The 25,488-nt window shown below is 38.3% G+C and overlaps 1 protein-coding gene across 3 annotated transcripts in view; it reads left to right on the forward strand.

Annotated features, from left to right (window-relative positions):
• LOC145690704 (uncharacterized) overlaps positions 1-25,488 on the forward strand; it is a 430,408-nt gene that overhangs the window by 355,999 nt on the left and 48,921 nt on the right. For 2 of the 3 annotated variants that reach the window (XM_081765884.1, XM_081765867.1), the window contains exon 7: positions 17,748-17,882. The exons of the other annotated variant lie outside the window; for it this stretch is intronic. In XM_081765884.1, coding sequence (XP_081622010.1) covers positions 17,748-17,882 — 135 coding nt within the window. The remainder of the gene's footprint in view (positions 1-17,747; positions 17,883-25,488) is intronic. 3 annotated transcript variants of the gene reach the window in all.

The following is a 25,488-nucleotide window of genomic DNA, read 5'->3' on the forward strand; positions in this document are numbered from 1 at the left end:
TGTCAGATTTCGCCAATGAACAGTGGAATAGCCAAGTGGAAGAGTGAAGAAAATTTCATAGTCACCCAACTCACCCAAACTTTTTTTATTGTATTGTATGAAATATTAAAAAAAAATGTGATAAAAGGGCAAAAACAACTAACAGTGTTGAGGGATGACATTGAAAACTGAATAAAAATTGTCTCATGATCATCCCAATATATTTACATTGTTGGAGTTATTGAAGCAAGGACAGCAGAAGAATGAAGTAAAATGTTGTTGCTGGAGGTAGGGAACCAGGCGAAAGTGCAAAAATTGAAGTACAAATGCTTAGATCAACGAATTAATACTTCGAAAGAGAGATTAAAATCTAGAGCTATAGGTTTAATGGATTGCGTTGATACTGTATCCTATTGCATACATTTGAAAAATTGAGTATGAACGTACGACAGAAAGAAAAAGTACAAATAAATGAAAATGTACGATAGCATAGCTCTTCTCTACTTTTCATTTCTTTTAATCCTATCACTTAGTTTTATTTCATACTAAAACGTTTTTACTTCCTTTTGGTGACTTGCATTAGATCAATATCCTGGATCCATATAAAGCCAAAATCTCCCAAGAAAAGGGAATAGGCAAAACAGGAATCCTGTTTCACCTACAATCTTGATAACGTAGAAATATTGATAAATATTGCTGGGAGACTAGTAGGCGAAACAGGAATAGACAAAACAGGAAGGAATCTACAACTCTATGATCTTGAGCAAAAACTTGAAATATTACCATAGCATGTTTATCATTCTATGAGTTCTACATACTGATATGACCATTATTTTTAACTTACGTTAGTAAATCTAAATATGTAGCCTTGACTTAAAAACCTATCCTGGATACATTGATTTCACGTATAGCTACTATCCCAGATTCTTTCCAGCCTAGAAATGGGTGCATTATCTTGTATAAATGGTCTGTCTATTTTTATTGATTTTTCTTCTTCCGTGGAAAAGAAAGGAACCGAACTGTAGCTATTTTGTCCAATGTCATACGAAAATTCATTCTTCATTCGTAAAGCAGAGTTAAATATATCAATATAAAAGTTATTCTTAATATTAACACGTCGTTCCTCAGTTTCATCTTAATCGATGCATTTGCTTATGGAGTTGACTTGTACTTCTTGCAACTTCTATATCGTTAACTTAGTTACTATCATAAAACTTGAATAGTATCACACATTGTTCAAATTTGAACTCATTAGCGAGTGCCTTTGCTTTAAATTTCAATCTGGTCATACGCGCTATTACAACGGATCTTCGAAATGTTCCGAAAAACTATCAAGAGAAATTAATGATGCATTTTAAGTGAAGAAGTCGGGATCTCTTTCTAATGCCCTTAGCAAAACTTTGCACTTTGACTCACCGTGTTATACACCAACTACGTAATTGTATTTTATATTTAGAACCTCGAAGTAGTAGTGGTGGTGATTTTAACGCGTACAATATATTCCGTAATCTTGGTGCAGACACGTAGCTAACTCTGTATCAGTTCCAGGAAGACTGTTTACATTAGTTAAATTTGCAGAGGCCGGCTCAGCATGGTTCACAAGTCACGTAGAGTTCACTCTCAGTGGTCTTTCGAAATAGGATGTACGTGGGAGAGGCACAACGTAGAGAGCAGAGATATGTTTCTAAAAATAATTTCACACAGTGGAGATGGTAATTCAGCAATTTTTTGTAGATTCTCACTTCACTTTGTGCATTCTGCGACCTTTACGCTCGTTAATTTAAACGTAATTCGGGAACTTTCTTTCTCTCTCTCTCTCTCTCTCTCTCTCTCTTCCAGTTTTGTTTCAGAAATTTAAAACTTCTATTGCGTCGTAGAGCATAAGAATGGAACACGTAATAGGGAAACACATGATTTTAATACTGGATGATGTTGGAACTTGGATCATAAGATTGTGAGATGTGTTAGAGAAAAGTTGAGGCATCGTGATTCAGACTAATCCAACTGCTGGCGAAATGACAGAAAGGCATGACTACATAGATTTATCTTTTTTAAGCTTACTATTATTTTTTTAAAATGGTTTACTTCAAATTTTAAAATATGTTTTCAAGTTGAGACAAGGAAATGTGCTAGTGTTACTTTTAATTCTTCTACCCTAAACGGGGAAAATACTTGGATCACGAGAAATACAAATGAATGTGCGAAATTATTTGTTTACCTATGGGAAGGATTGGAAATATCATGCAGTGTTCATGCATATCAATCCGTCCGTGTCCCAAAGAATGTGTCTCCGCATTAATATGCAATACTACTGTTCATCTATCCAAAGAATATTACAAATTTTAACACAGTTTTTAACATATATTCAACAATACTTTCAAACGTATACAAGTCACTTTTCAGTTACAAAATTTGAATCTTAAGATTGCATTTTGCTTCCTTCTGAGAAGTACAGGGTGGCCCAAAAGTAGGTATAGGCCTACACCCCTGCATTGATCAAGTATAACATTCTAGTTTATGGGTTTATTTGCTTCGGCTCTTTCGAGCGTAAGATGTAAGTAAAAACACATTTAGAACAAATAATAAAGAAACTAAGTCTACCTGATGGATAACAATAAGGAATATAAAATGCAATGAGCTGATCAGTACGGTACTGTATACCTACTTTTGGGCCACCTTGTATAGCAGCAAAATGTAACTCAAAGAGAATGATTGATTGATTGAGTTTAACGTTCCGTTCAGCAGCGAGGCTATATGAGACGTGGACCTACTGATTAACGTGGAATCCGAACCACATGAGCTCCCGCAGGGAATCGAACCCGGGACTCCCACGCCAAAGGCGCGTACGCTAACCGCTTAGCCACGAAGGAGCTCTCAAAGAGAATGGTGATATATTAAAGATCATTTATCAAATTCAGCAGCGTATCTATACACTTCTCAAAATATTAAGAAAGCTAAAGAATAATATTAACTTTTTCAGATCATTAAAGGGTATCATCTAAAATACATACATATGGTTTCGGGAAGTTTTTCGTTCTAAACTAATGAGGCGTAAATACGTACAGGTGTAAATGATTCATCGGGTTTGAAAAGGTTGTATTAAAAATATATAACATATGAAATAACAAATGATAATAAAAATATACAGAAGCTGTCCAAGTTTGATACATAACTATTACAAATGTTCGATGTGACTTCCTTTCGTCACACGACATATATCTATACAGTAATCTAGTTCGCCCCCCAAGCGCTCTAACATATTCCTATTAATGGTCGTCAAAGCAACTGTAATGCGATCCTGGAACCACCCAAAGTTGTTGGTAGTGAAGGCAAATAAACTATGTCTTTCACATGTCCCAAAGGAAAAAAAAAATTCTCAGATCGGGAGATCTAGGAAACCCGTATTTCACTTTCAGACCCAATAATTTACAATAGCTGTATATTGTAGCATCATAGACTGTAGCAATGCTTGATGATATAAAACTTCTCAGAAACGCCGACTGCTTTACATTATTAAAATTTTAATAGTATTTCAACGTATATTGTGGTGTTCGATAAACTTGCGTAAAATCACCTTTACCATGTATATAAGGGTGTTATATGACATAGGACCTGCTGTTGCTATTTCTGTTGGGAATACTATTTTGTGTTTGCTCATAATTTCTTGTATTTTACTGGATTCTGACGCAATTTCCCCATGTAAATACATTTTCATATAAAACTTGCTGCCTTCTTATATATATATGTAGTGTTCAACAGGAAGGTTCGTGAGATGTAGCTAGATCGATCCTAAGTTAATATGCTGTGATTTAAATAAAAACATAGAACATTATCAGATAATGGGGCAAGACAAGGATGGTTTCAAATTATTAATTTTCTGCCATTCCTTTTGGCGTTTATTTTTGTAGCATGCCTATTCAAACGTGTATGTTCTTCATATTATTACTTTTTTCTTCAGTAAAGAAAGATTTATCCCCTCACGGCTGCTATTGACCTTCTGGCTAGGTGGCGAGAATCGCTCAAGCGAGATCTAACAAGTAAGAGTTCTTAACAGTTGCCACTGATAGTAACTTCTCTTTGGCACTCAACACCTTTTTTCCAATGACCTGATGTGTTGGCTCAACTTTTCTCAGCTGTATAAAGTACGTACAATGTCCGAGTATTTGAATGTATATTTGAACAAGAGGACATAGACCGTAATTCAGAAGGCGCACTTTGTTATTTTAAGATTGTATCATTAGGCTAAATTTAATGCTGTAATAGCACGCTCACTCTCCTGTAGAGAAAGAACATCTGAATATCTAAAACGTTTTTACTATCAATGTAGTCGAGGTAGACCAGTAACTTACTATTTAAAAAAGATGTATTAGTAGCTCCAATAATAAAGACGTCTTGGAGTGGTTCTTCGTGTTATTAATGTATGTGCATTTCATAAGGCCAGATAAATGCAGATTGAATTCTAGTACAGAACATGTCTTTTATATATATATATATATATATATATATATATATATATATATATATATACAGAGAGAGAGAGATAGATAGATAGATAAGGTGTTAATGAACTATACCGACAAACTGTAAAAGGTGATTCTTCACATCAAAATAAGAGAAAAAGTTCATATGTACTTACGGCGAAAAGTACATAGTTTCAGAGCTAGTGCTGTCCAAAATAGCGAAAAAGCTAAATTTCAATAGGCCCTTCTGAGGCAATTCGAATTCCAATAGCTAAATTTCAATAGGCAATTCCAATTCCAGAAACTGTGGATGGTGGTCCTTGTCAGCGTAAAGGAAGCCACGCATACACAATCCAAAAGCGCATATTTCATCAATTTTCAATAAGTGTACAGGGTATTCCCTACAGAGTGTAATTCTCAGATATGCTCTCAATAGAATTTTCAGATATATCCTGATTTCAACTAGGGTCCAAAGTAGGCAAGAGGTAAGCCTTGACAATGCTTCGGGGGGGGGGGGGGGAGGTCGAAAGTGTTAGGAACCGGCAGCTCCATGTTTTTTTTGTTTGTTTGTTTGTTTGTTTGTGTGTGTTCGGAATAACGTGTGAAGCGATGTATTTAGTCATGGTATATTTCACGTTTCCTTCACTTATAAGAGTGAAAGAAAACATCGCAGCATGCGTTTTCCTGAGTACGAGAGACCGTGCTACTGACAATCCTTAACACTTTCGACATTGCGCCAAATGATTTCGTGTTCATTGCTATCAAGACTTATCATTTGCCTGAACCAATCATAAAATCAGAGCATATCTCAAAATTCGGTTGATGGCATGTCTGAAAATTTCACCCTACAGGGAATACTCTGTACATCAATTGAACATTAATGAAATATGCAATTTTGAATTGCGTATGCGTGACTTCCTTTACGCTGGTAAGAACCACCATCCACAAGTCTCTCGAAGTCGAAATAGGGCCTATTGAAATTTTGCTTTTTCGTGATTTTGGACAGCTCTAGCTCTGAATCTATGCATTTTCCCCCATAGGTCCATATACACTTTTTCTCTTTATTTTGAGTAAGGAATCATCTCTTACAGTTTGTCGGTATAGTTCATTAACACTCTGTATATTATATATATATATATATATATATATATATATATATATATATATATATATATATATATATATAATATAGGGTGTTTCAAAACAACACCGATATTTGGGAGGTGATTCCTGACACCAAAATAAGACAAAAAGTATAGACCAACTTGGGCGCACAAATGCTTCCTTTCGGAGTTATAGGCTGCCGAAATCATGAAAAATTGAACTTTAAAGGTCCATAGCTCCAAAACTATGGGACCTACCGAAGTCGGGTCAAGACTTCACTTAGGAACTAATATGTGTCCTGTCCAAAAATCCATGTTTCAAAATCCTGCGGTACTTCCGCAACAGTTTTTATAGAGGGTGTCTGGTTGCGGGTATATAATTTGAAGTACTCAGCAACTACCTCTATAAAAATTGTTATGGAAGTACCGAAGGACTCCGAAACATGGATTTTTGGATAGAGCATATACTAGTTCCTAAGTGAAGTCTTGACCCGACTACCGTAGGTCCCATAGTTTTTTTTTTTTTTAGCTATGGACCTTTAAAGTTCAATTTTTCAAGATTTCGGCAGCCTATAACTCCGAAAGGAAGCATTTGTGCACCCAAGTTGGTCTATACTTTTTGTCTTATCTTGGTGTCAGGAATCACCTCCCAAACGTTGTCGGTGTTGTTTTGAAACACCCTATATATATATATATATATATATATATATATATATATATATATATATATAATATATATATGCTAATTATTATAAGGCATATAAGGGCGCATAGTGGCTTAGTAGTAGAGCGATTACCTCTGGGGCGTGGGGTCCCTGGTTCGATCCCCGACCAAGTAAGCTTGTGGTAGACAACATCGTGCCCGTGGGTTTTCTCCTGTTTCCTTTCACTTTCTCATTCCACCAATTCTTCCATGATCATTAACTTGCCTTAATCATCGTCTCCCTTAGCCTAAATGGTATAACGTGGGACGTTAAACTCTTAAGATTTCATTTAAATTTCATTTTACTCGTGCATATAGAGCCTGCGACACTAGCATATTATTTATGTCTACAATCGTTCGGACTGGGGAACCTTCAAATTCTGTATAAAATAATATTCTGTTGACGTCGTAGACTAAATAAAACGAAATTTTGTGAAATGTGACACCCAAGGAATAAAAGGATGTTCGAATATTTTCTTGCCGTTCATGTAATGCCTAAGCGAAAAAATGGAGACTTTTTTTTTAACGTTCTCCACATCTCCGAATCTATTAGGCCTAGAACCTTATTTTTTTAATGTATAAATACCTTCCATAAATATAAAGATGTAATTGTTCTTTGGGTACATTGTACGATAGAGACTTACACATATAATCAATTGCTATTATTTTCAAATTAATGAGCATAAACCGCTCATAACCAACTTATCAATAGTTTAGAATATCCATTAGATGTCCTTTACATAATATATATTTCGAATATTAGATTGGTTTAAAATATTTTAATATTTTATATAACCTAGTGTTTGGAAATGTCTGATTCAATTCAAGTGTCATGATGCTGTCGATAAGAAAGAATTGGCCGTGCCTTTGTTCGCGTTTGCTACGTGCGTCGTAAACTAATAAACGAAGCGCTGTTGATGTATGAGCTGATGGAAGAAAATTGAAATTCTAAGCAAATGTTAACTCTTGTCTGGTTAAGTTCATGAAGCATTTTGTTAAGCGTTGTTGAGTGGAGGCAGTGAATTAGCTAATCTTACGAAGTTCTTTCACGATATGTGACTCACGTGTTTTCTTTGTTTTAGTATTTACAGTAAAACCTGTAGAGTTCACCATTTCTCTAATTTGGCCACCTGCTTAATGTATGCGAGTCTTGATGTGGAACGAAGAGTGCCCAACTTAGACAGGCTTTGAGCTACCTCGTAACTATAGAGTTTAGCGAACAGGTCTCCGGCTCGGGAGACATTGGTTCGATTCCCGATGGGCAGGGTGTATGAAAGCTCTTAGGGCCCTGGAGCCGATTATTTCAAGGGGGCTCGTATGTTACGAATAATTCTAGCGCATAAATTTTCTTTGCTGTCTTCCACAGCCTCATAGGCTTATCGAAACACCGAGAACTATGCTGTAATATTTTGATGTGTTCCAAGTTTACAATAATTAGTTTAATTACAGTTATTATTAACAGTTAAATGCTCATATAACGCAGTGTAACACACAAATGTCAAATACAAGCTAAATGGTCAACAATCCCTGCAAAAACACTAATAGAGTAAAAGGAGAAAAATCGGTTAGAGGGAAGCAAACTGGGCCCCATCTTTTTTCACTTGATTCTTGTAGTATGTGACGAGACAAACTCGACAGTACCAAAATTATCGAAATTGCACCGGGGGAACATGGGTAATTTGGGTAATTTTGTAGCTCGGTATGGAAAATGAAGGGGAGGGAGCAAACTGACCCCATGTTTTTTCGCTTGATTCTTGTAGTATGTGACGAGACAAACACGACGGTACCAAAATTATCGAAATTGCACCGGGGGAACATGGGTAATTTGGGTTATTTTGTTGTAAAATGAAGGGGAGGGAGCAAACTGGGCCCCATGTTTTTTCGCTTGATTCTTGTAGTATGTGACGACACAAACACGACGGTACCAAAATTATCGAAATTGCACCGGGGGAACATGGGTAATTTGGGTAATTTTGTTGTAAAATGAAGGGGAGGGAGCAAACTGGGCCCCATGTTTTTTCGCTTGATTCTTGTAGTATGTGACGAGACAAACACGACGGTACCAAAATTATCGAAATCGCACCGGGGGAACATGGGTAATTTGGGTAATTTTGTTGTAAAATGAAGGGGAGGGAGCAAACTGGGCCCCATCTTTTTCGCTTGATTCTTGTAGTATGTGACGAGACAAACACGACGGTACCAAAATTATCGAAATTGCACCGGGAGAACATGGGTAATTTTGTTGTAAAATGAAGGGGAGAGAGCAAATTAAGCCCCATATTTTTTCGCTTGATTCTTGTAGTATGAGACGAGACAAACACGACGGTACCAAAATTATCGAAATTGCACCGGGGGAACATGGGTAATTTGGGTTATTTTGTTGTAAAATGAAGGGGAGGGAGCAAACTGGGCCCCATGTTTTTTCGCTGGATTCTTGTAGTATGTGACGAGACAAACACGACGGTACCAAAATTATCGAAATTGCATCGGGGGAACATGGGTAATTTGGGTAATTTTGTTGCTCGGTATGGAAAATGAAGGGGAGAGAGCAAACTGGGCCCCATGTTTTTTCGCTTGATTCTTGTATTATGTGACGAGACAAACACGACGGTACGAAAGTGATCGAAATTGCACCGGGGGAACATGGGTAATTTGGGTAATTTTGTATCTCGGTATGGTAAATGAAGTGGAGGGAGCAAACTGGGCAAAGTACACACAAGTACAAAAATAAGCACTTACCATAAAAACACTAGCTGCAAGTGTTCAAAATAGATTTATGGCTTCTATAAAATCAATCGAAAATTGCTATTTTTAATTAGGCAGCTAGTGAAAAACAGCAGCTTTCGACTTCAGCCGAGTTTAAGCTCAACCTAAACTCAGTTGACCAAAGTGAACTGACCCGACTGACCCGACCCAAGAACCCGACCCGAGCTGACCCGATTGACTCGATTGACCCGACCTGACAACCCGACCCGAATAATCCTACCCGACAACCCGACCCGACAACCCGACCTAAGCTGACCCGACTGACCCGACCCGACAACCCGACCCGACCCGTTTGAGAGCACTAACGTTGACATAGTGAATCGGAATTAATTTCTTTATAATAACTAATGTTCGAAAAATGCTTCTGTCCAACGCATGTGTAATGTTATACTGCAGTGTATAATTTTGTAAACATCCCTGATTTTACCATGATTTTCAACATTGAAGTGAATGAGTATGCCGACTGATTAGTATTTTCTTTCTGCTTTGTCGAAAACAAAGGAGATATCTGCGAGATAAGACATGTAACAGAGGTTAAAAGAATGTTCAAGTTGTGAGGTCAATGCATGCACTCCGCAGATTTCGGTGAACTAGAAACACCTGATAACTCCTTTTCATACTTTTCGTGTGAGATTTTAAATTCCATTACGATCAATCGGTCCGCATAACTGTCATACCACCGACAGCGGATCATCCTGACTTACGGTTTTCCAGGTTTGTCTTCAGTCACACCAGGGAAATGCTGGGATGGCACTTTCGACACAGGCCCTTTCAGACAACTCTCTCAATCCTTTTCCATCACATACTACAAGAATTAAGCGAAATAAAGATGGTTCCAAGTTTGCTCCCTCACTTTCATTTTACAACAAAATTAACCAAATTACCCATGTTCCCCCGGTGCAATTTCGATAATTTTGGTACCGTCGTATTTGTCTCGTCACATACAAGAATCAAGCCAAAAAACATGGGGCACAATTTACTCCCTCCCCTTCATTTTCCATGTCGAGCTACAAAATTACCCAAATTACCCATGTTCCCCCGGTGCAATTTCGATAATTTTGGTACCGTCGTGTTTGTCTCGTCACATACTACAAGAATCCAGCGAAAAAACATGGGCCCAGTTTGCTCCCTCCCCTCCATTTTCCATACCGAGCTACAAAATAACCCAAATTACCCATGTTCCCCCGGTGCAATTTCGATAATTTTGGTACCGTCGTGTTTGTCTCGTCACATACTACAAGAATCAAGCGAAAAAACATGGGGCCCAGTTTGCTCCCTCCCCATCATTTTCCATAGGATATACCGAGCTACAAAATTACCCAAATTACCCATGTTCCCCCGGTGCAATTTCGATAATTTTGGTACCGTCGTGTTTGTTTCGTCAAATACTACAAGAATCCAGCGAAAAAACATGGGACCCAGTTTGCTCCCTCCCCTTCATTTTCCATACCGAGCTACAAAATTACCCAAATTACCCATGTTGCCCCGGTGAAATTTCGATAATTTTGGTACCGTCGTGTTTGTCTCGTCACATACTACAAGAATCAAGCGAAAAAGATGGGGCCCAGTTTGCTCCCTTCCCTTCATTTTACAACAAAATTACCCAAATTACCCATGTTCCCCCGGTGCAATCTCGATAATTTTGGTACGGTCGTGTTTGTGTCGTCACATACTACAAGAATCAAGCGAAAAAACATGGGGCCCTTGCTCCCTCCCCTTCATTTTTCATACCGAGCTACAAAATTACCCAAATTAGTCTACCCATGTTCCCCCGGTGCAATTTCGATAATTTTGGTACCGTCGAGTTTGCCTCTTCACATACTACACGAATCAAGCGAAAAAACATGGGGCCCAGTTTGCTCCCTTCCCTTCATTTTACAACAAAATTACCCAAATTACCCATGTTTCCCCGGTGCAATCTCGATAATTTTGGTACCGTCGTGTTTGTCTCGTCACATACTACAAGAATCAAGCGAAAAAACATGGGGCCCAGTTTGCTCCCTCCCCTTCATTTTACAACAAAATTACCCAAATTACCCATGTTCCCCCGGTGCAATTTCGATAATTTTGGTGCCGTCGTGTTTGTCTCGTTACATACTACAAGAATCAAGCGAAAAAACATGGGGCCCAGTTTGCTCCCTTCCCTTCATTTTACAACAAAATTACCCAAATTACCCATGTTCCCCCGGTGCAATCTCGATAATTTTGGTACGGTCGTGCTTGTGTCGTCACATACTAGAAGAATCAAGCGAAAAAACATGGGGCCCAGTTTGCTCCCTCCCCTTCATTTTACAACAAAATTACCCAAATTACCCATGTTCCCCCGGTGCAATTTCGATAATTTTGGTGCCGTCGTGTTTGTCTCGTTACATACTACAAGAATCAAGCGAAAAAACATGGGGCCCAGTTTGCTCCCTTCCCTTCATTTTACAACAAAATTACCCAAATTACCCATGTTCCCCCGGTGCAATCTCGATAATTTTGGTACGGTCGTGTTTGTCTCGTCACATACTACAAGAATCAAGCAAAAAAACATGGGGCCCAGTTTGCTCCCTCCCCTTCATTTTCCATACCGAGCTACAAAATTACCCAAATTAGTCTACCCATGTTCCCCCGGTGCAATTTCGATAATTTTGGTACCGTCGAGTTTGCCTCTTCACATACTACAAGAATCAAGCGAAAAAACATGGGGCCCAGTTTGCTCACTTCCCTTCATTTTACAACAAAATTACCCAAATTACCCATGTTCCCCCGGTGCAATCTCGATAATTTTGGTACGGTCGTGTTTGTGTCGTCACATACTACAAGAATCAAGCGAAAAAACATGGGGCCCTGTTTGCTCCCTTCCCTTCATTTTACAACAAAATTACCCAAATTACCCATGTTCCCCCGGCGCAATCTCGATAATTTTGGTACGGTCGTGTTTGTGTCGTCACATACTACAAGAATCAAGCGAAAAAACATGGGGCCCTTGCTCCCTCCCCTTCATTTTCCATACCGAGCTACAAAATAACCCAAATTACCCATGTTCCCCCGGTGCAATTTCGATAATTTTGGTACCGTCGTGTTTGTCTCGTCACATACTACAAGAATCAAGCGAAAAAGATGGGGCCCAGTTTGCTCCCTTCCCTTCATTTTACAACAAAATTACCCAAATTACCCATGTTCCCCCGGTGCAATCTCGATAATTTTGGTACGGTCGTGTTTGTCTCGTCACATACTACAAGAATCAAGCGAAAAAACATGGGGCCCAGTTTGCTCCCTCCCCTTCATTTTACAACAAAATTACCCAAATTACCCATGTTCCCCCGGTGCAATTTCGATAATTTTGGTGCCGTCGTGTTTGTCTCGTTACATACTACAAGAATCAAGCGAAAAAACATGGGGCCCAGTTTGCTCCCTTCCCTTCATTTTACAACAAAATTACCCAAATTACCCATGTTCCCCCGGTGCAATCTCGATAATTTTGGTACGGTCGTGCTTGTGTCGTCACATACTAGAAGAATCAAGCGAAAAAACATGGGGCCCAGTTTGCTCCCTCCCCTTCATTTTACAACAAAATTACCCAAATTACCCATGTTCCCCCGGTGCAATTTCGATAATTTTGGTGCCGTCGTGTTTGTCTCGTTACATACTACAAGAATCAAGCGAAAAAACATGGGGCCCAGTTTGCTCCCTTCCCTTCATTTTACAACAAAATTACCCAAATTACCCATGTTCCCCCGGTGCAATCTCGATAATTTTGGTACGGTCGTGTTTGTCTCGTCACATACTACAAGAATCAAGCAAAAAAACATGGGGCCCAGTTTGCTCCCTCCCCTTCATTTTCCATACCGAGCTACAAAATTACCCAAATTAGTCTACCCATGTTCCCCCGGTGCAATTTCAATAATTTTGGTACCGTCGAGTTTGCCTCTTCACATACTACAAGAATCAAGCGAAAAAACATGGGGCCCAGTTTGCTCACTTCCCTTCATTTTACAACAAAATTACCCAAATTACCCATGTTCCCCCGGTGCAATCTCGATAATTTTGGTACGGTCGTGTTTGTGTCGTCACATACTACAAGAATCAAGCGAAAAAACATGGGGCCCTGTTTGCTCCCTTCCCTTCATTTTACAACAAAATTACCCAAATTACCCATGTTCCCCCGGTGCAATCTCGATAATTTTGGTACGGTCGTGTTTGTGTCGTCACATACTACAAGAATCAAGCGAAAAAACATGGGGCCCAGTTTGCTCCCTCCCCTTCATTTTGCAACAAAATTACCCAAATTACCCATGTTCCCCCGGTGCAATTTCGATAATTTTGGTGCCGTCGTGTTTGTCTCGTTACATACTACAAGAATCAAGCGAAAAAACATGGGGCTCAGTTTGCTCTCTCCTCTTCATTTTCCATACCGAGCTACAAAATTACCCAAATTACCCATGTTCCCCCGGTGCAATTTCGATAATTTTGGTAATGTCGTGTTTGTCTCGTCACATACTACAAGAATCAAGCAAAATAAGATGGGGCCTAGTTTGCTTCCCTCTAACCGAAAAATCATATACAAATAGGTCAAGCTGCACAAGGCTACATTGTTAGAAAAGTTTTCTTCCTATATCTTTCCTCTGCAAATGATTCTATTATGGCATTAAACGACATTGAAATGACAGAGATATTTCAAAGGAATTATTACCACAAGTTAATAATTTGATTTATAATAGAGGCCCAAAATAGCTCACTCCCTCACAAAATAAGTATCGTGAAGACGTTGGTGAAAAAAGACAACTCTAGCGATACCTCGAGCGTAGCGAGCAAAAAAAAAAAAAAAAAAAAAAAAAAAAAAAAAAAAAAAAAAAAGCGTGGGTTTGAAGCCTATAATATAATAAGTTGATTGCTATATTTTAGTATTAAGGAGGGATTTTTGAGGCCCCCTGAACCTCAGGGCCACGGAGCTTGGGTTCTATTGACTCCGCTCCTGCCGGTGGGTACTCATGTGATTCGGATCATATATTATTTATGTCCACGTCTCGTATAGCTTCGCTGCTCAAAGGGATGCTAAACCCCAAACTCCTCCCAAAATAGATAGGTTTTGCTGCCCTTGCTCTTACCCTCCCATGTAGAGATGCGCACCAGAAGAGACACTTGATGGCTATATTGTTAGCATATGACCTAGGTTCCATTGCCGGTATTATAGGTAAGAACCTTCCTTGCGAATAGCTTGTCATTACATTAGTAAAAATCGTATCAAAATATCAGGTAGTCTAAATAGTAGAAACTTTTGTGTACGAGATGACATTAGGTCTAAACTCACATGATATATGAATCGCTGCGGGGCTGGTCTAATGTCTTTTGACAGATGACAGTGCAAAAGTTGTTGGAACTCTTGTAATGAGGCTTAAGGTATTACGCCGCAGAGATGACCAAATTTTTCACAAAAATGCGCTGCATTTTACAGTTTTATTTCGATAAAGGCACAAATGCTGTGCAGGTCCTAAGAAGAAAAAAGTGCTATTTATTGGGAAAGATACGTAGCATCAACCAAAAGCATCAACCAAAAAGATAGTTCATTCGCTGTCGTTCCGGAAGTTTCGATGTTGAAGATACTTTTTGCAGTGGGCAACCAATCAGAAAAAGTAAATAATATTCAGGCAACAGTCGAACAAGACTGCAATGCAAGCAAGCAGTCATAATATTGCTCATGACCTAAACATCCATCACCAAACGATGTTAAACCATTTGGAGAAAGCTATATACAAACAAGTTCTTAACCCCTTGATTTTACGCAGCCCACCTTACTTTATTAATTATCTGGTGGCCGCATATTTTAGGATAAGAATTTTGTATCAGCCGTTAGTTTTTTTTTTTTTTTTTTTTTTAACACACACAGGTCAAACTTAGAATCTCCTTTTTCAATTCGACTAAGAAAGATAAATATACTTTTGAAGGGGTCCGTAGAATACTTTGACTAATAATTGTGATCCTTACAGGAAAAAAGTTCAAGAGAAGCTGAATTACACGAATGGAGCACCTACTTGTAATACATATGGAGAGGCTTTCTGAATACTGTTTTTGCACAGTCCATTCAGAGATAATCACTTATATATTCCTGCCATTCTATAAATAGCAAGAATAACCGAATAAATGTTCATGCCATAATACTGTAAACATTGTAGTAAAGCACCAAAGTCGAAAGCTGTGCCTTCTTGCTAACCTAATCGCTACTTTAATCTGCTTTAAAATTGCATATTCTGAAAGAAAGACAACTGACTGGGTGTTGATGATAGGTTTAAAGAGAAGTTGGAGGGGTTCCACACAAACATTTCTACGTCAGTAGGGTGATAAAAGAGTCACATGGAGGCCACAGTCTTCATCTGGCTTCAGTGGAGGTTTTCTCTCTTTTTTCTTTTTCTTTTTCCTCCAGAGTGACTATATTTTCGTCTTGGTTAAGAAGAAACGAGTTTTTCTTGTAAGGTGCCGGCTAGTTAAAAATCAATGGTTAAAAAAGTATGCTATGCCTTGGAAGGACCAGATTCACAGTAATATGTGTTAAACGAGTTTGCTTTTTCGCTATTACATTGAAAATAATTTGCATTGAAGATGCATTTATTATTTTCTATCTAGTATTTATCTACTAAATGTAAAGGAAAGCAAAAGCATTAAAATGCTATAGTATTTAATATTTGTTCTTATTTTTTTCCCCGCTGTAGAGAAAGAGAGAGAGAGAGGGGGGGGGGAGTAATATTCGAACTCACCTGTGTTTAAAATTACCAGACATCAACATGAGTGTACGTAGAATCATAGCAGGTGATGGCATAGCAGTGATCCTAGAATGATGGAATCGTAGTTATTTCCTATTCCAAGTAATTCTGGAAATAAGAGAATAAACTGGCTACTGATTACTCGAGTACTTATCATACGAACTTCTAGGTTAAATGGTCCTGAGTTCGTCCCTATTCAGAAATACGTAAGTGTGGCTCGGATCTCATGTTGAACTTGTACGTAGATCCAAATCTCAAGTAGACATAGTGCTGAAAAACGACTTAAAAAAAAAAAAGGATAATATAGGATGACACACTGAGAGAGCGTTTATCTCTGATGCAAGAAGCCTCAGTTCGATCTCAAGCCATACGAGGTTGCGATGGGCAGCGTCGTGTCTGTTGGTTTTCTCAATGAGTGTTTCCAATTCTTTCTCTTCTTCAATTGATTAATCCTATCATCAATATCGTTCACTCGCATTTATAATTGGCTCCTATTTTCCCACTCGACATAGTTTACTTCCTAAAATACAAATAAAATAGAATGATGACTTACTATTATCTAGCAAAATCTGAACAATAGTAATAAACGCGACACTTTATTGAGTGGCTCGAATCTCACGTGCCTGTGGAAATTAGGATTACTTATCCTTGATGAATAACGGAATAAATTATCTATTGTGAGATTTATTCCTCAATTCACATGTACAGAATGGTATTCAAAGACATAAATGAATTAAGAGAGAGGTGAGTCCAGGTTTGGATATAATAGAGGATGGAAACTGTAGGTAACACCCTAACCGGAAACATTTAGATAGATGGAGATTCCAATTTGATTATCTGCTAAAATGCGCACTTGCAAAGCGAGTGGCAAAGGAAAAGGGCAGTAAAATCCTAAAGAACAATACCTCTCGGAGGTTGAATTAGTTTTTTTTTTTTTAATTAAATAATCTCATATCTAAGGGTGGCATCTCTATTGTAGCCGATCAACTCAAGCTAAAAAGGGGAGAATTGATAAAAGTTCCGAGATTAATCTACTAATATTGCACTCCAATATGAATACATTTTGGAGCAGGGTTGTCTACGAGCCAAGAGTTTAAGGCTATCTCGTCAGAAAATGGTTTCGTGAAAGTGGTGTCTCGTCTTGGGAAAGGCACCTGTTTCTATTGAAAAGGCTGTCTCTTCTCTCGCCTCATCTCGAGGGCAACCATATATTGAGAAGTATGGAAATTGCTGAAGAAAAAAGTTATTTTTCCATTTACATAATATCCACCCCCTCCCTGAAAGTTCTTGCTCCGTGTTCAGCAATCTATTTGTTCATCAATTTATGATTTCACAGATGGAAAGGGGAACACAGTGACTTAGAGCTAGAGTGCTTACCGCTGGTACGTGGGGTCCCTGGTTCGATCCCCGACCAAGTAAGTTTGTGGTGGACAATATTGTGTCCGTGGTTTTTCTCGTTTCCTTCCACTGATTCTTCGATCATTCATTTGCCTTAACCATCCGTTTCCCTTAGCCTAAACGGTATGATCGTAGGACGTTAAACTGGAAGATTGTTCATCTTCAACGACGGAAAAAGAGAAATTATGATCTTGAACAAAAGTGTTAGTATATTTGTCTCCTTCCTTGTTAGCCACTTATGAATTTCGAATTTGCGGAGAATTTATGGAAGTAAGATTTTTATTTTTACAATACTGTAAAGAAGAAAAAGAATAAAGAACTGAAAATAGGAATAACCCTGACGGGACGGAAGTGGCTATCCATTTCCTTCTCCCATTCATATCGCGCGTTAAGACAGCGAGAGGCGCAGTTGGAATAACTGTCAGTGTTGACAAGCTTACTGGACGTCTGTAGGCGTCGAGTTGTAGGTTTTCATTTAATACAGTCCGAGGGCAATGGATGATTTTGATTGTGGTTCATCACCTTGAGCTGACGTTTAATTGCAGCCAGCTGTGCAATGCACTGAAGTGATTGTTTGTTTGGTTGTGTGTTGCAGGGCTTCAAGCAGAGCTGAACGCTGCTTACAAAGAAATTGATTCGGCCAGGCACACGCTCAGAAAACTCCAAGACGAGCTTCAAGTGGCCAAACAGCAGGGAATGGAAGTGACAGAAGAACTGATGCTGAAAAAAGGTCAGTTGCAGTTATTTATAGATATATTTTATTTGTAGATATTCAACCCTTCCCCTCCCCTCTTATCATCGTGCCGCCAGTTATCGGATTAAAATGCAAAAAGAAATTCTTACGACAAAATATACATACATTATTATTTAGTACTAAGAAACAGTATTAAATTGAAAACATAGTTGTAGTACACTAATTTGAAGTCTTTTGTCATGGACATGGTCAAGTGGTGAACGTTCTTAACTTTCTTCCGGTAGTTTCCGGTTCAAATCTTACCCACCCTAATTATTTCAATTGTTTAATCGCTGTAATATACTGTAGTTGAACTGTCTGAGACATTAGGTTGATGATTATGAGGCAAAACCCATGGAGATTCCAGTCCTACTCAAGTGTATGACCGTGTTCTCTGTCCTTTATGTTTCTGTGTTTGTGTCTTGTCAAGTCTAGTAGGAATTGAAACTGCAACAAAGAGTTAATTAAGAAACTAGTATGTTCGGTAGTTACGTTTCTTAATTAGAAAAAAGTAATAGAGCGCTCAAATTTGGTGTGGCAGATCCCTAGTTCAATTCCAGTCTACGTGAGTTTGTGGTGCGCTACATCGTGTCCATGGATATTATATCAGGGTTCCCCTATTTCCTCCCACCTTATCATTCCACCAATTCTTCCATTATCATTCAATTATATTAAAAATTCCTCCCCTTTAACCTAAAAGATATAATCGTAGGCATTAAAAATTTAATTTTTATTATGTATATGTTTGAAATTTCACATTTGTAGTTTTTGTTTCCAACTTCGTCATTTTCAGTAGTGCAATTAGAATTGAGTTTCCGATGGAGAGTTTGTTTCTAATTTATAATTATGCATACTATTTACAAAAACATCAAATAATTCAATTTTTAAATGTGCCGAGTATACTGTGTACTTGAAATTCAATGCAATAAAGAACGCTGTTAATTATTAGTAATAGTAACGGATGCGTAGGAAGCAGGTGCAGACTGCAGATCCAAGCGGAAAGCAGGAGGGAGAGAGTTTGGATCTATAACCTGTGCTATCATTCAAATCATTTAACAATCGGTTCTGATTAATATCGTAAGTTGATTTAGTATTTATTAATTATTACTATATGATTATACTGTATTATTATTTGTTTCAATGATACTCTTAAATAGTAAAACACTATGTTGTCAGATTCATATCAGCAAACTTTCCGTTCGAAACCATATAATTTCCCTATTAGATGCAAAATTTTCCAACTAAAACCGATATTTCTTCTGACCATTGAAAGATTGCAGTGACGCCTGTAAGAGTAACAAAACACAAAAACATGTGGGGCCCCATTTCGATCGGTTTGCGTCAGTGCAACACAAAATTTGCTTTCCTCAGGGGTACTAAATACATATGTAAAAATGAACTACTTCTGTAGACCTATATCGGCTAAACTAGATTTCCATTGATGAGATGCTATATGGAAAACTGAAGTTTCATATCTCAACTATTACATTTTTAGTTGTCTGTTTAAAAGGTGGAAATGGAAAATAAAATGTAGGTCTACGCAAGTACTAGGTTCTCAAAAATAGTACTAGAGACTTTTTTTTCGTTAGTACTAAATCTAAAAGTAGAATGATAATACTAACAACCGGTTTGGGGAACCACCAATTTCGGATGAACCGGCTGAATGACCCCACTGGCTATATAATCTTCTCTTGAGCTCTAAATTTACGCTGGATAAAATCATCGTATTCTATAGTGAATATAATGATGCGTGAACATGTCTCTTAAGGAGAAGATCCAGGTTCGAAGGATTGGAGGGGGTCCGGACAGGACGGACGCACTTGAGTGTGGCCCTTGCGCAGACAAAATACAACCGTATTTAGAAGAGCTACGAAGTTTATGTGTGGGGACGAAGAAGGGGGGGGGGGGTTCCAGGCTCGGTAGACTCTCTTGTATGTGTGCTTGGTGTACACTCCTCATCCTAACTAAATACTGCATCCAGGACTTCTTACAATAAATATATCACATATGACGATGAAAATTTCGTTAAAGACTAGACTGATCTCTTTGATCCTTCAAAGAAACTGAATGGATCTCTATGACAGGGATGCAAATAAGCAACAAAATTTTACTCGCTCAAGATAAAAGCTACTAGCCCATATCCCACAATAGAAACCATTTACTTACCTTTGAAATAAATAATACTAATATTAAAAGCTCGCCTGCACCGTTGAACCACTCGTCCCGTGTGAGTGGGCAAGTGGTTATTTGCATTCCTGCTCTATGACCAAGTTTTTTAAAACCCATGCTTTTTATGCACATGTTCGACGAGGTTCATTTACCGCTGGGAACACTAAGCCTACTAGATAAAAACACGAATATAGTTTCTAGTTCCTTTGAAGCAGTAGATCTTTTCTCATATAGCCATGGGCGCCAATTATGGAAATAAGAAGACTGTTTGGTCCCCTCAAAATCTGGATATTTTTGCTCGGTTCTTTGCTTGGACTTCTGACAACGAAACACATACAGCTGAAAATGCCCCTCCAAAGTTATGTAGAAATGGCGCTGCTGCATATACATAAGAGGGACGTTAACTCTAATTAATCCATTCCTATTTATATAGTCGTTTTTATTTTTATCTTCTTAAAAATCTTTTCTACTTTAAAATATTTTCATTTTGATGTTTTGTTTATAATTTTGATCACTTAATAGTTGATAACTTTATTGTCTCTATCCCAGAAACTCCCCTATTATTAATTGCTTTATTGGATATATAATAGATCGATCGATAATTATAAAGAACTAGAAACATTTTACTTATTGAGATTTTAATCTTGAATTAACTTTAATACGAAGTGTGTCGAAAAAAATCTTTAATTTCATTTCAAAATCAAACAAATGAATGCTCGAGCTGAAGATGAACATCATTAAGAGGCCTCATCACTGCGAAATTAAAATACCGCTAATTTTACAGTAATTATGTGATATCTTCAAATAGAAAAAATATAATCGAAAAGTGGAACAAGACCTCCCTAGACAATATTATTTTGCGTGAGATACCGTTATCAAGACTCACTTATCTGCTTTCAATTTCGAGCCATTTAGAAAATCGGCATTTATTTTCGCGTTTCTAAATAACTGCAAACGCAAAGCTACTAGGTGACTCGTAATAACGCTATCTCATGCAAAATAACGTCGTCTAGAGAGGTCTTGATCCACTTTTCGATTATCGTTTCTCAATTTGAAGATATCACATAATTACTGTAAAATTAGCGGTATTTTAATTTCGCAGTGATAGGGACTCTTAATAAACTATAAAATTCTGCAGTAATGCTGCAAAGCCGATATTTCTGCTCCTTCTGGGTCACTAGGTCTCTTTAGGTCACCGGATCTCTCTGAGTTTCCGAGTCTGTTTGGATCACCAGAGAACCGAGAACTTAGATTGGGTCAGAGAAGCGAGATCCAGTCCAGGAAGACCGAGACAAAAGTCGTGACCGGTGACCCATGACCCATTCCATCACTGGTGCAAGCTCCCTTGTTACTAAGCAGTTAGCATACGCATCTTTAGCGTGGGAGACCCGAGTTTGATCCCGGCGGAAGTTCATGTGGTTCAGATTCCATGTTAAGCTGTAGAGCAACATCTCGTATAGCCTTACTGCTGAAAGGGGCGCTAAACTTGAAATCAAATCAAATCGACCGTCACTGCCGAAGGGGACTACTTCGAAGATGATGATCACAGTAGGCAGTAATACGGTAAATACTAGGATTTAGGAGTTGAATACTTTTCTTTTGTCATCCTCGTATGATGGGAGCTATCTGTTAGAATATTTTTCTGTTGTTTAAGATTAATTGAAGATGTTAATATTGAGAAACATAATATATGGACATTTCAATACCCGGCTACCATAAAATCCATATGCCACTTAGTGTTAACACTTCAAGCCCCAAGCCCCAAACTTAGACGTTTTACTACGAGAGAAGCAGCGTTCACTGGCCTATTGTATAACACATGAAGTGTGAATAGCGTATTTCCACATAACCCGAGTAATGGAACAGTGTACGTAACATATATGCACATGGCGCTTAAACTGTTAAATTAAGGTTTCGTCCTAGAGGACGCTCTATCTATGAACAAACATGTTGCTTTTTAAAAACACACAAACAACATATTGGTGGAAATGCATTTGAGAACAGCCCATAAAAATAGCTGAATTCATAAAGATGTGTACAGAGCATGATAATCTTAGTTTGAAAGTCCCAACACACCGGTTGCTGTAAAGGGAAGATTGATCATAATTTTCAAGAGAGCATGATGCTAATAATTTGAAAGTCATCGGACAATATGACAGGTGTAGTTGTGTATAGATTATAATTTGTATCTACAACGCCAAAACGACGCCAGCGAACGCCTATTGTTGAGTGGCTTCGAGCATGAGCGCACGTGCAAGATGTCGGGTAGTCGTTCTGCAGAACTGCTTGTCGCGTGGATCGTGATGTGTCAATGGTATATCAATAGTGGATAGGACAGATTACATACCCTAACGATGTATGAGTGGCGGGCACAGGATTTTCACACATTCCCGTGAGTCGCACTGAAGAATTGACAAGAAGGATAGTTCGTGCTGTCGTGACAAGACGGCGATCACCAGTGTAATCAGAATATCCTTTCCCCTTGCAGTTGAGAGCTACGTTGGTTCCCCGTGTGACCACAAATCATTAAAGTTAGATTGTTGAAGGCAAATCTACCTTTCCGTGTATCTCTTACATGATTATCTCTGACACCTGCTGATTGCCAAGAATGTTTTTAGTTGTGTTGGGAGAAATTGTAGTGGTGAAGCGAATGGAAGGCGGTAGCGTTCAGTCATGACAATTCCTTCTCATTTCGGACACAGTAATGTTCGGGTACGTACGTATCCGTAAACATGCAGGTGAATATGTATTCACATTCCCCTCAAGGATTCTATCAGGCATTCTTATATAGCGGGGGAAGGGAGGGGTAGTAACCTATGTTTTGGTTGTATCTGGCCTTCATTCAGGAGAATATGTCTAGTGTGTCATTTGTTCACGATGTCATCAATCCTATTGTCCGATCTCATCTGGACACTTTACAGGACCTCATCTTCGAGAAGAAGAACGCGCGTCCACGTACTGCGAGAAGGAACTGGCGTGCTTTACACGATGTACGCCTTCTATCCTGGTCTGAATACTGCTGAGCCATGTGATGCGGGGGGCGACACCTGACTTCTAGCCGGATTCCGACTAGGATTTCACCCAGCATATCAAGATGTACAGTTAGCGTGGGATACCAAGCCCTACACAGACATCCAGCATCTGTAGAAACGAAACCTGTCCGAACAGCTGCTTGTGTGGCCTCTCGGGGTGAATACGCATCCTATTAATGTCAGCACAGTATGTTTTTGAACACTCTGTATTACATATTCAGTGTCCCACTAGCGCTGTTTGGATCACTATAACCTTCCATCACTTTCTTGTTTATCAACTTCGGATTAGATACGTGAATTTCTACTGGGTATTCTTCAATGTGTTTCTACCTGTCTATTCTGTGTATATATTCAGAGAAATAGTGGCATAAATGTTAGTCTGAGACCATGTACAGAGTGTTAGTGAACTCTTGTGTCATAAATTTAGAGGCGATTCTTTATCTATATATTAAAATGCTAGGCTTATATGTTTGTCTCCAATCCTTTCGACAATGAGATCTCGAAACCACAAGTGCTAGAAACATGCCGTTTCCGCTGGTCAATTGTACATTTTGTGTAGATTGTCCAGTTCTAATTGAATATTTAAAAAATATGGCCGTTTTTTCTTTATTACTTTTTTAGGGGTACACTGAAAGTGTTGAAATTTTAGCATCATATCCTATGAGTCGTACATTCCAACACAACACAGTTGTATATAGGGGTTGTATATCTCTCAGGCGTTTGCTTCATGGCCAAGAACAACGGAGGATAACCATTTCTCCAGTATAAGATAAATTATATTGTTTGGAGTGTTTTGCCCAATGAACATCATATATCACTGACATTATAATTAATTATATATGCAATGTATTTGCTTATTACATACTGCATGCAGGACGAAAGAAAACACTGATCATACATAAATTAGAAACTCCAACCTGAAATAGGCTCAAATCTTGCAAACAGTGCAAGTTATTGCGAAATAATCGAAAAATCTCCCCTTTATGATAGCCTTTGCCGATTTTTATCTAGACGTCTTTTACTTGCGTCTGTAAAGGGACATGTAGAGATGTTGTGAAGAATGACAAGGAGATTCATGCTCATATGTGAATGGTGCGCTGTGTAGAGAGCGCAGGTTCAGCTAGTTTATCTATTAAAATGCTACAGCAGCAATTAAAACTGCCTCAGCTCCAACCTATATAAGGCTTTCAAATCTTTCATTTACGGTTATATGTGATTTCACGTTTAAGAGACAAGCATTTTAAGTGTGTGTACTTTAAATAAATTATGTAAATAGATCTTTTTCAGAAAGTTTGTTTTAAAATTATTTTTCAAAGCCTTTGTATTTTAGTAAACCTTCTCCAAAATCAATGCAAATGAATCGTGCTGACATCTTTGGAGTTCTTTTAGACTATATGTTTGTGGACGTTTATATTTGTGGCCAATCCTTTCGGCAATGAGACCTCGGAAACTACAGGCTCTAGAAAGATGACGTTTTCACTGATCAATTGCAAATTTTACGTAGATTGTCCAGTTCTAATTGAATATTTAAAAAACATGGCCATTATTTCTTTATTACATTTTTACGGGTACACTGAAAGTGTTGAAATTAAAAATAAAATCTAAATCGTATCCTACGCATTATACATTCTAACACTACATAGTTGTATATTGGGGTTGTATATGTCGCAGGCGTTTTGTTTCATGGCCAAATAATAATGAAAACGGAAGGATAACCCTTCCTCCAGTCTAAGATAAATCTTTATTTTTTGAGTGTTTTGCCCAATGAACAGCGTATATAACTGACATAATTAATTGTATATGTAATGTATTTGCTTATTACATACTGCATGCAAGAAGAAAGAAAACACTGGTCATACATGAATTAGAAATGAGCTCCTCCGTGGCTAAGCGGTTAGCGTACGCGCCTTTGTCGTGGGAGACCCGGGTTCGATTCCCGGAGGGACCTCATGTGGTTCGGATTCCACGTTAATCAGTAGGTCCACGTCTCATATAGCTTCGCTGCTGAACGGGAAGTTAAACTCAAAACCAACTCATAAATTAGAAACTCCAACCGGAAGTAGGCTCAAATCTTGCAAACGTTGCGAGGTATTGAGAAAAATCTCCCCTTTATGATATCCTTGCGATTTTTTTTTTTTTTTTTATCAAGACGTCTTCCACTTGTGTCTGTAAAGGGACATGTACAGATGTTGTGAGTAATGATAAGGAGATTTATGCTCATATGCGAATGATGCGCTGTGTAGAGGGCACAGGTTCAGCTAGTCTATATATTAAAATGCTAGGTTTATATGTTTGTACCCGATCCTTTCCACAATGAGATCTCGAAAACCACAAGTGCTAGAAACGTGCCGTTTTCACTGGTCGATTCCAAATTTTGTGTAGATTGTCCAGTTCTCATTCAA

This window comes from Thermobia domestica, chromosome 1, assembly GCF_964235325.1.
Source record: "Thermobia domestica chromosome 1, izTheDome1.hap1.1, whole genome shotgun sequence".
NCBI lineage: Eukaryota > Metazoa > Arthropoda > Insecta > Zygentoma > Lepismatidae > Thermobia > Thermobia domestica.